At 41.2% G+C, this 11,307-nt stretch overlaps 1 protein-coding gene across 2 annotated transcripts; it reads right to left on the bottom strand.

Moving 5' to 3' along the window:
* Positions 1 to 5,024: 5,024 nt before the first annotated feature.
* Positions 5,025 to 10,940, bottom strand: AGA (aspartylglucosaminidase). 2 transcript variants are annotated; one of them, XM_053459574.1, is made up of 9 exons: positions 10,791 to 10,940; positions 9,358 to 9,511; positions 8,770 to 8,882; positions 8,381 to 8,493; positions 7,872 to 7,989; positions 7,683 to 7,758; positions 7,136 to 7,243; positions 6,164 to 6,297; positions 5,025 to 5,248 (listed from the first exon to the last, which is right to left on the bottom strand). In XM_053459574.1, exons 1-9 carry the CDS (start codon positions 10,906 to 10,908, stop codon positions 5,148 to 5,150), a joined length of 1,035 nt encoding a protein of 344 aa, XP_053315549.1. In that variant the 5' UTR covers positions 10,909 to 10,940; the 3' UTR covers positions 5,025 to 5,147. The 2 variants fall into 2 exon arrangements, with proteins under 2 accessions (XP_053315549.1, XP_053315539.1); XM_053459564.1 differs by having other exon boundaries at positions 6,220 to 6,297.
* Between the last annotated feature and the right edge of the window lie 367 nt (positions 10,941 to 11,307).

The raw sequence follows: 11,307 nt of genomic DNA, 5'->3' as shown, positions 1-11,307 counted from the left end.
CTTGTTCAGGGCGCGAAAACTAACTGGTTTTCGCATATATATAGCTGTGCTGCCCAGTCTGACAGCAGAGGAGCTTGTCAACACTGGGATTTCCGTGTCACCAGCCCCCCCACACGGATTGAGGAGTTGTAAGGTAGGATTTGGTTAATCTTACCCCGTCAGATCCTCTGCCCTGTATTTTTTTCTACTGAAAAATTTTTTTTTTGTGTTTTATATTAGATGTCTGGTCCGGTTTCACCAGATAAGCCGGATAAAGAGAGATCCTTTACACCTGCTCCAAAAAAGGCTGTGGTTAAAACCAAACATTTATCATGCGCTGAATGTGCCACTCCGTTGCCGGATGGTTGTAAGAAGAAATTTTGCAATGCCTGCTCCGCTGAGAGTTTGGCAAAAGAAAAACATAAAGACATGCAGTCTTTTTTAGGTTGGTTCCAGGACAACCTGGCACAAACGTTTGAAACGTTTAAGGCAGCAGCAGCTACACCTGTGGAACCCGTTAAACCTAAATCCCACAAACGTAAGAGGGTATCATCCCCTCATTCTGATTTATCCTCTGGAGAGGTTTCGAGTTCATCCTACTCAGCTTCATCTAGCGAAGAATCAGAGGATGAGTCCAATTTTCCTCCACAGGAGCTGCGTAAATTTGTTAAGGAAGTCTCACGGCTTTTTCAGGATTCAGACCTGTCAGCGCACCCCAAAGGGTTGCCTATGTTATCTCACATGCAGAATCTCATGTATAGAGAGTGGAATAATCCAGGCAAAAGAGCCTTTATATCAAAGCACTCTAAGCAGCTTTTTCACCTTCAAGGCGATGAAAAATGGGAAGATATCCCTAAAGTAGACGTCCAGATAGCCCAGCTTTCCAAACGTACGACCATTCCCATTAGTGAGGTGGCTGGTCTTAAGGATCCTATGGATAAGAGGGCAGAAACGTCTTGCAGACGGGTTTACCAATCGTCTGGGTTCCAGTGTAAAGTGGCGTTGTCTAGCGCATCTGTGGCAAAAGCGCAAGGTGTCTGGTTGCAGTCCTTAGAAGGCAGTCTTTCAGAATCTATGGATGAAGATTTGTCTAAACTATTCAAAAACTTGAGACTGGCTAATAGCTTCCTGCTGGAAGCTGCAGAAGAGGGCCTTAAGCTTTCAGCCCGTAACATGGGTTTGTCTTCCGTTGCCAGAAGGGCATTATGGTTGCGTTCCTGGGCAGCAGATACTGCCTCCAAATCTACGCTATGCGATCTGCCCTTTGAAAGAACCAAGCTATTCGGTTCTTCCTTGGAGGAACTGATAAGATACATGTCTGATACTAAAAAGGCACTTCCTCAGGATAGGAAAAGCAGATGGAACAAACGATACCAGTATAGACCTTCCAGGCCTTTTCAACCAGTTTTCAAGACTCAAGCCTTTCGTAAACAACACGAGAGAAAGTTTCAGGAACACCCTAAGAAACCAGAGGGTAGGAAGTTCTGACGGTGTTGGAGGTCGTCTGCAATGGTTCCTACCAAAATGGAGACAAACCACAAACAATTCCTGGGTCCTAAGAATCATTGCGGACGGGTACAGGATAAAGTTTTCCAGTTTTCCTCGTCCTCTGTTCCTGATTTCGTTTTACCCATCTCAGGTGAAGAACTCAGCACTGTTTGCCGAAAGCCTTACCCTTCTAAAAAAGGGTGTCATAGAGCCTGTTCCAAAGAATCAGGAGTTTCAGGGAGTTTATTCCCGTCTCTTCCTGGTCTCAAAGCCGGATGGGTCCTTCCGTCCAATTCTGGATTTAAAGAGTGTCAATGCGTGTATTCCTTACCGTCACTTCAGAATGGAATCCATTCTCACGGTTACCCGCCTGTTGAGACAAGGGGACTTTATGGTTACGTTAGACCTAAAAGATGCCTATCTCCATGTGCCTATCGCCATAGCCTCCAGGAAATATCTCAGGTTTGCCATAAGAGTCGGGACAAGAGTTCGTCATTTCCAGTTTACTGCTCTCCCTTTTGGCCTGTCGTCAGCTCCTCGGATCTTCACAAAGCTTTTAACTCCTATTGCAGCGGCTTTACGGAAAGAGGCGATCACAGTTGTCCCTTATCTAGACGATTGGCTGCTAAAAGCAAGTTCTTCTCAGGAGCTCCGGGCACATCTCAGCTTTGCGACCCGATGCTTGGGGGAACACGGCTGGATCATAAATTACAAAAAGTCCAACCTTATTCCAACTACGAAGATCCAGTTTCTGGGGCTCATAGTGGATTCCGTCTCTTCGAGACTTTATCTCCCGCGCTCCAAGATCAAGAAGATAAAGAATCAGGTTTCCTTTCTGCAACGAAATCCAACTCTTCCCTTCAGGTTGGCTATGAGTATCCTGGGCAGTCTTACAGCGTGTATTCCGGCAGTCAGCTGGTCCAAAGCACAGTTGAGACCCCTGCAATGGGACATCCTACAACAGTGGTCCAGGAGACCGGGAGATCTAGATGTTACCTTCACGGTATCCAGGGAGGTTTTACTCCGGCTGAATTGGTGGAAAGCGAAGGGGCGCCTCACCCAGGGGCGATCTTTTCTACCACGCCATTGGGTCACCCTAACCACGGATGCCTCCAAGGTAGGCTGGGGAGCTCATCTACGCGACCTCTGCAGTCAGGGCAACTGGTCCTTAATCGATCAAGCCCAATCATCAAACTTTCGGGAACTGAAAGCTGTGTTCCTGGCTCTCAAGACCTTCGGTCCAAGATTACGGGGGAAAGCTGTGAGAATCCAGTCCGACAATGCCACCACAGTCTCATATATAAACAGACAAGGTGGCACCCGAATTCCAAAACTACAGGACCTTTCAGACCATCTCATGCGCTGGGCCCAAAGAAACCTGGAGGATTTAGCAGCGACGCATATCAAAGGAGTAGACAACAGTCTGGCGGACGATCTCAGCAGATCCCGTTGCTCCCAAGCAAACTGGTCCCTGGACAAAAGCATTTTTTCTCTCCTAGTTCAAAGATTCGGCCTACCAGATATAGACCTTATGGCGACCAGACAAAACAGGAAATTACCAGTGTTCGCCTCCCTTTACAGGCAGGACAATCCTCCCCTGCTAGACGGAATGTCAGTGATTTGGTCTTTCGAGATGGCTTATGTGTTTCCTCCAGTAGCCATGATTCCTCGGATCCTCCTGAAGATTCGGGTAGACAGAGCCAGGGTTTTAGCTATTCTCCCTTATTGGCCGAATCGAAGTTGGTTTTCGGAGCTGCTCAGTATGGCAATTTCAGTATGGGAGCTGCCAGTTTCCTCCCATCTTCTGGAAAACAAGAACCTGTCCAAGGAGGTTCTTCTGCAGTTCAGATTGACGGCCTGGCTGCTGCAAGGATGATCCTCCAGAGCAGAGGCATTTCCAATTCTATGTCAGAGATCCTCTTGGGTTCAGTACGAAGATCTACGTCCACTATTTATCTTCGAGTCTGGAATAAATTCCTCCACTGGTGTGTCTCCAAAGGTTTGGATTTCTCTTCTCCCCCCACAAGTTCTGTTCTGGATTTTTTGCAGGAAGGTTTTTCAGCGGGTCTCACAGTCTCGACGCTTAAGGGACAGGTTTCAGCCCTGAGTCATTTTCTCCTGTCTGAGTTGGCATCCCAAATTCTCGTCAGGCGTTTCTTTAAGGCTGCCATCATTCAACGGCCTCCCAGACGGTCGCATTTTCCCTCCTGGGATTTGTCATTGGTCCTCCAAGCACTCTGCTCTGAACCATTCGAACCTTTGGAAGAGGTATCTCTAAAATTTTTATCCCTCAAGACGGCTTTTCTGGTAGCCATTACCTCAGCGAGGAGGGTCAGTGAACTTCAGGCTCTTTCCGCGGCTCCAGAATTTACCATTTTCCACCAAGATAAAGTCGTCCTGTATGTTAAACCTTCTTTTTTGCCCAAGGTTATCTCGGAAGCTAATGTCAATCAGCCATTAATTTTGCCCTCTTTCTTCCCGTCTCCTTCAACTCCGGAAGAATCACTCTGGCACACTTTAGACGTCCGCAGAGCTCTACGAATTTATATAGACCGCACTGCCTTTTTCCGCTCCATGGATCAGTTGTTTATTAATTATTTTGGTAGATCTACAGGCAATGCGGCCTCCAAGCACACGATATCTCGATGGCTTTCCGACACTATTCGCTTAACCTACTCTCTCAGCGGTCAGGTTCTTTCATCCCGCGTTACTGCTCACTCCACCAGAGCTATGGCTACATCCTGGGCTGAAAGGTCTTCGGCATCTCCAGAAGAAATATGCAAAGCAGCTACTTGGTCTTCCTTTCACACGTTTATCAAGCATTACCGGCTAGACATCTTCTCCTCCTCTGATGCTGACTTCGGGCGTAAGGTGCTTCAGGCAGTTACCTCGTGACCATTTTTTCCCCCACCCAGGAGGGGTCATCTTGCTATATCCCCGTGGTACTGACACTACACGACGGGAAAAATAGTAATTTTACTTACCGTAAATTATTTTTTCCTTAGTGTAGTGTCAGTACATGTATCCCTCCCTGTGCATTCTTGTATTAAATTATATTTTTTTTGCAAGCTATCTTGTGTGTCTTGGTACTTTCTGGAGGTATGAGGGTTGCCGGGTCTCTTATAGGGAGGAGTAGGAGGGGTTAGGAGGTATCTTAACCTCTTCGGTTCTAGGTCCTTGTCCCAGGAAGAGCGACACCCGTGGTACTGACACTACACTAAGGAAAAAAGAATTTACGGTAAGTAAAATTACTATTTTTCCCAGTAAGTATGATGGTACAGACTGAACATAGTCAAACCATCTTAGGATTTATCTGAGATAAAACAAAATCTTATTTTTTAGGATTAAAGTTGTGTAAGCTCCAATGATAGTACAGTTTGGACTTTAGCAATTTTATTTTCTTTATCTTTTAATGAACAAATAGATGATATTCATCAAATGTTTTTACTGTGCAGTTTAAGACATTATTAACAACAAGGAGGAAGGGGATATTTTATAGTTCCCCTGTGGACTTTTTTTTGTGTGTGTAGAATCAGCCTTGCTGGAATAATTGCCACTTTGGCTAAATATCCCAGTTTTATTTTAAATTGTCAGTCACGTTTAGCTATAGGCATATAGGACGGACCTATGCCACAAGTAAAACACTACGTTGATCCATTCTATACCGGTCAGCAAAGATGCTATAAGCAGTCCACTACTTCTTCCAGTGGGTCCTTCAGCCCGGTCTTGAATACTGTAAAGTGAAACTTGGTGAATCCAGCAGTTTTGCTGCAGGCTGCACCTAAAAGAATGAAGGGTACAAAATGTTAAGATGAAATTGCTTTCATTTAATTTTTTTTTTTTGCAGGTTGAAATCAAGTCTAAGGAAGTCATTCTCCCAAGTACACTTCTATGCTTATGGAAATCTTATTTACCAAAATAACTTTTCACTGTAAATCAAACACCCTCTTGATCTGTGGCATGACCTTACAGCATGTAGTACATTTAAGACCATTAAAATTCAACTCCAAACCTATTGAAGTAACTTATGAAAAGTGCATCTTAATAATGATTAAAGAATAATGAGTTTCTCCGAGTATAATCTCACATACACAAAACTGTGGGAAGTAAAAGATCAAAGCACAAAATAAGAAGTCTAAGCTAATAAGTCTTATTGATCGGTAAATTGTACTCTCTACTGAACTAAACCGCACTAATGAGATATGCTGCACAATGACTGATCTCAGCTTGCTTTGAAGTTATCATAGTCAACTAAAGACCTTTCCTATATATTCATGCAAACGAGAGGCAGATTTAAATACCACATTCTATCATTATAAATCATTACAGTGAACAATTTGTAGTAGGGATTTCTGAACATTTGTTAAGGGAAACTTGTTAAACATGCATTTCTGGCTGAATGTGACTCGAACACATGATATTATACCACGATGGGTGAACTCTAGTTAAAATCACAAGCCAAAAAAAATCCCTAATTCCATCCCCCCTGGACTTAAAATGGAACTGAATTTAAAACATAATTTTTTTTTCTCATATCCACACGCTATAACAGGTTATGGTTTGGTGTTTGAAATGGTTTGGTGGTAGTGACATTTTAACTTATTAAACGTGTATTTTAGTTTTATCTGACAAAATGAAGAAAATACAAACCAAGAGAATGCAATAGAAAATGTACAATATTACATGATATATATACCATAGCTTCCTGTAGTGTTAGCGCAGATCACAGCCCCAAAGAAGTTTTTAACATACTTCTGTATTCTGAGAATGGCCTTTTTACATGCGTCTGTGGGATCTGCTCCCATCCTCATGTACTCCACAGCTTGGTAACTAAAATAAAACAAGTTTTTAACATAACTGTGCAGAAAGTCAAGAAACATTGCTTCACCAACATGCATAACTATTTGATTTCTTCAAAACTAAGCCATGTATATTGTTTCACTGTACTTATCACTGGGTGGGACAAACCTTTTTGGCAGGGTATTTGATGTTTATCGGTTTTCCCACAAGTACACAGTTTTCTCCAACATGCAAGACTGGGCTCGCCAGGGGAGTTCACTTGAGAGTTGGATGTTCCACGCAACAACTTTACTGGACCTTATTAACGGTCTGCCTTGAGCTTGGTTGGCCTTGTATGATCCATTAGTTCGATTTGTGAATTTCCTTTAGTGAGTCACTTTACCTAGCCATTTTTTAATGGATAAGGAAAACCATAGTAGGGGATCTAGTTGGCTCACTGTCTCAATAAATGTCTCCCCAATCTCATGATACGCCATACACATATATATTTTAATGTAAATCCTTTAAAGTAATTATTATATTTCCATTATCTAAATATATATTTAATTTTTTCCAAACCTCAAACCCCCCTCCCCCCCAAAAAAACATTAATCTTGGTGCTTACTGAAGGGGATTGGTGATGGCAGCACGCTTTCCCTGCACAATACTGACCATCAGGATGTGATGTCACTTCCTGATGGAGAGCTTAATGAGGGGAATGACAGAAAAGTGCTCTCCATAGTGTATGACCCAGGGCCTTGCTTGCCCCTGTTCCCTCAAAGGCCATTCTATATGCTGCTGAACTCCTTGACCCAACCCAGTAACTGGCATCTCACGACCCAGTACTCGGCTGTGACTCAAAGATTAAAGAGATCCTGCATTGACTTACCTTGGTAAAAACCTCATCATGGTGTCGCCATCTCCTGTGGCTGCTGCTCCACCCACCGTGCTGTCTGCGTATGCTCCTGCCCCGATAATTGGTGAATCTCCGATGCGCCTAAAACATTGTTATATTTTAAAAAGCTTCCATCACTAAAATAAGTAACTCACACAAACTATTAACAGCAATTCCAAAAAGGCTGGCAATGAAATTTCTACCATGAGAATTTTCTTCCCACTACTGGAAACCTTTACTAAATTCACATTCAATTATAAACACAAATCTTGTAAGATGTGATCTGAAGTTACAAGAGGAACACGATATTGTGTAATCTACTGTACAATGGGCACTATGTTCTCTCGTAAGATAACAACAACTACACAAACCCCATTCTTTAACAAAATGTAACTGCGGTGATATACTTAATTTGCAGTTTTTACTACAAACATTCGTATAACTATATCGCAGGGCCATGTATTTAGCAGCCAGCTATTTCAAAGGAAAGGAGTATTTATTTAAAAGGCAACCAAAATAAAATCATTACAACATGACTAACCCTGGGATTTTGTGAGTTGCACCATTCGTAGATGTTCCTGTGGCAACACATCCAGCTTTATCAATTGCAACCATTCCTAAAGCCAAAAAAAATCATTTATAACTTCATATAAAAACATGGCCAGAAAAGATATTTTGTGTATAGAAAGAAAAGTATGTCAAATATAATTCCTTGAAAAGGACGAGTTACCTATTGTATCATGGTTATGCACATTTATTTCTTTCTCAAGAAAAATCTCCTTCTTGTTTTGTAATCCTCTCACAGGCTTATATGGTCCACATGACTTAGAAGCATCAGGAATCACGTTCTGCAAATAATAAGCAACAGTATAATTAATGTACGCTGCAGGATTGGTCATTTAAATCCATACTTGTTATGTGTGAGCATTTTACCATCAAATCCACTTATAGTTTTATGGAACAGCAACCAAAATAAAACTAACAAGAAATGTATAAAAAAAATCACCACCACTGCTGTTCTGCATGATATACATAAATAGAAAATAATTACAAAATATTAAACTAATGCAGCCAAAATACAAGAAATAGAAAATATTGCAAATAACAAACTGTGGACCTGAACTAGCAATGAAAGAGGGAGCTTATAATATGGAGAAGCGCCCTGAAACAGGAGATGGTCTGAAAAGAAAGAACAGTCTGGAGAGATGAAATGATAATGAAAAAAGGTTTACAACATACCTTCCAAAAGTTTGGCTGGCACCTCTGCTCAAGCCACTTTGAATAAATAGTAAGTGATTTGTTGGTGGTTAAATCTTCACTTGGAAAACCCATGCTCTCAGCAAACAAAGATGCTACAATCGAAATATCATGCTTATGTGTTAAATTCATTATTTTAATTACTTTAAGTATTATCCCATAACGCATACAAGTGAAGTAAGTTGTATATATTTAACAACATGTATTAAAACCCCACAGCAACATACCATTCACTTTTGTTAACAATGAGACTATGCATGAGCGATAAAATAGCATTGCTTTTCCATACTAGTCCCTTTCTCATCAGTCATTCAGTTGATAACGATTAAGTATAGTTAAATATAGGGGTAATTTTCTACACAAGTACATACCTGACTCTCCAACTAAAAATGTGTGCTTAGTGTGTTCCATGACAGCTCTGGCTACACCTATTGCATTTTTTATTCTTCTAAGATTAGCAACAGCTCCAACTTCCATTGTGTTTCTAGAATATAAGCAAATGCATTTTTGTCTAGTATATCATTAAAATAACAGCCCCTTAAAACCAGACTATTGGATGTGTGCAAGTATAGGCTATTGGTCATCCTGGATTTGTAGCAGACTAAAGCTAGTATTATAGGAAAGCAGTATGGTATAGCAATGCAAAAAGCAGAGTGATATATAAAAAAATATCTTGTTGTTTATACATCAGTCTACACACAAAAGCTGCTACTCAAGTACCCAGCTAAAAACATCTAGCCTTAGGGCTTGTAATTGTCATAATGCACACTGGCCGATCGATATGGATTGCTGGTTGGCAAAAGTCAATCAGCACTGATTGTACTCTTTGAAGTAAACATCACTTACTTCACTTTATTCTCCAACCTGAATAACATGTTATTTATGTACATGTTCCCTTTTAAACAAATCGGCATTTATAACCGTGTCCATAAATAATTAAAAAAAAAAAACACACCTACCCATTCATAATCATGGCATCTAAGGTGGTTTCACCATGTTCATCAGGGCTGCCTCCATAACCCACGCTGCCATCACATTGATCGATCTCACACTGCGTACAGCCTTGCTCTACAGCATCCAGAGCCGATCCACCTTCTTCCAACACCGCCCATGCTTAATATCAACATATATTGTGAAAATAATCATAGCATTAGGATTTTTCCACCAACATTAAGAGGATCTAGAGGATCACACATCAGTACATAGTCCAATCCACTGGAATATACCGTGACTCACTGGTTTGAAATTACAAATAATAAATATAAAAATATCTCCAAGATCGAGAATTTTTATTTACTTTGGTTCTGTTTAGATTGTTTTGAGAGGGGGTAAGGGGTGGTTTCCAGAAGATGTTTTAATTCAAAGGGGGGAGATGGATTGGGGACTGAATGATTTCTCTGTGAAAAAAATAACAGACTGTTTCCCCCTCAATCTCCTTATTTTTGGCCCCGTTTCATATGTTTGTATTAAGAATTTGAAAAACCGAATAAAAAAGATTTTCAAATATATATATATATATATATATATATATCCAAGATTGATATGTTTAAGCAAAACTCCCTGATGGACCGGATTCCACATCGTTATTAATGTAATGCCAATTAGAAGAATATTAAGACTATGGAATGTTTTCACACCTTGGCAGAGTTTAAACTGGTTAATAGTAAGGGTGCACATCAATGTCTCAATATGATACACTACTTCCTCTCTGACTGTTTCACTTTCCCCTCAACCACCGAATAGATTGTAAGCCCCCTTTTCCTTTTGTACCAGTATGTGTTGTGTATGATTTTAAATACATTTACGGACTCCGCTGTAACAGCGCTACAAAATCCACTAACGCTATATAAATAAATGCAATACACCAATGTAATACTTGGATTCAGGGATTTAGTTCTGGTTAAAATGAAGTTGGATATGAAGTTGTAATAATAATAATAAACCTATAAATTCACATAATCCCAAATGTTAACCGGGATACCTTGCTTGATCACCCCCAGGCTTGTCAATTCATCGCTCTGTCACTTAGGTACAAACTATATTAAAACACACACTCCCGATCTCAAGGGGTTTTATTGGAAAAGTATGCTTAAATAGATGCTTCCATAGAAAGAAACAATATTCTGTATACAGTATCCACGATAATCTACAGTTACAATGGGAAACTAAATCCCATTATAGAATCTCACTGTTGCTACGGCAACTGCACAACCCTATACCGGAATTGCTTTGGTAAATCAGGGGCCAGTTAATATCACATTTAACAGTGTTTACGTAGCATACGTCATTAGGACTAATGGGCAACTGGGAGTTCCGTAAACTTTCACCACTTGCTAAGAACGCACTACTACAGTGCAGGCGTTCGCTCCCTCCAAAGCATTTTAATTTTCACCTGCTTCCGCCGCCCTCTGGAACGGCCACGTGTTGATGACAAGTGGGCGCGTGGGGTCAGAGCCCGCGGTGCGGAGCAGCACCCACAGCACCCACATTACGGGACTCCTAAGCTCCATGACAACTGAGAACCGGAAGTAGCGCGCTGCCCCGTGCGCGCGCCCTGTCCACCGAGGACGGTCACGGTCTGGGGCGTGTCCTGAGTCTGTGGATTGTATATAGGCTCAACGCAAGAAAATAACAGTTGACGGTTTCAGTCTATGAAACGGTATTATAAGCGTAATGACGTCTAATTGGATCTGTGTCCCAAACCGACGTAACAATGACTCATGAGATACATTTTAATTTAAAATAGTCTGTGTATTGCTTTGCAAGCCTGCAGATTCGCATGAAATGTGCGTTTTCCAAACGTTTACCAAAGCCTTATCTATATATATATATGGGGTGTTTGTAAGTGCCTGGGTTTGTTTATTAGTTTCTGGGAGAAAGAGCAGTTTCTCACTATCACACAATCTGGA

The sequence above is a fragment of the Spea bombifrons genome, chromosome 1 (assembly GCF_027358695.1).
Source record: "Spea bombifrons isolate aSpeBom1 chromosome 1, aSpeBom1.2.pri, whole genome shotgun sequence".
Lineage (NCBI taxonomy): Eukaryota > Metazoa > Chordata > Amphibia > Anura > Pelobatidae > Spea > Spea bombifrons.
This window is presented reverse-complemented; position numbering and strand designations above follow the sequence as displayed.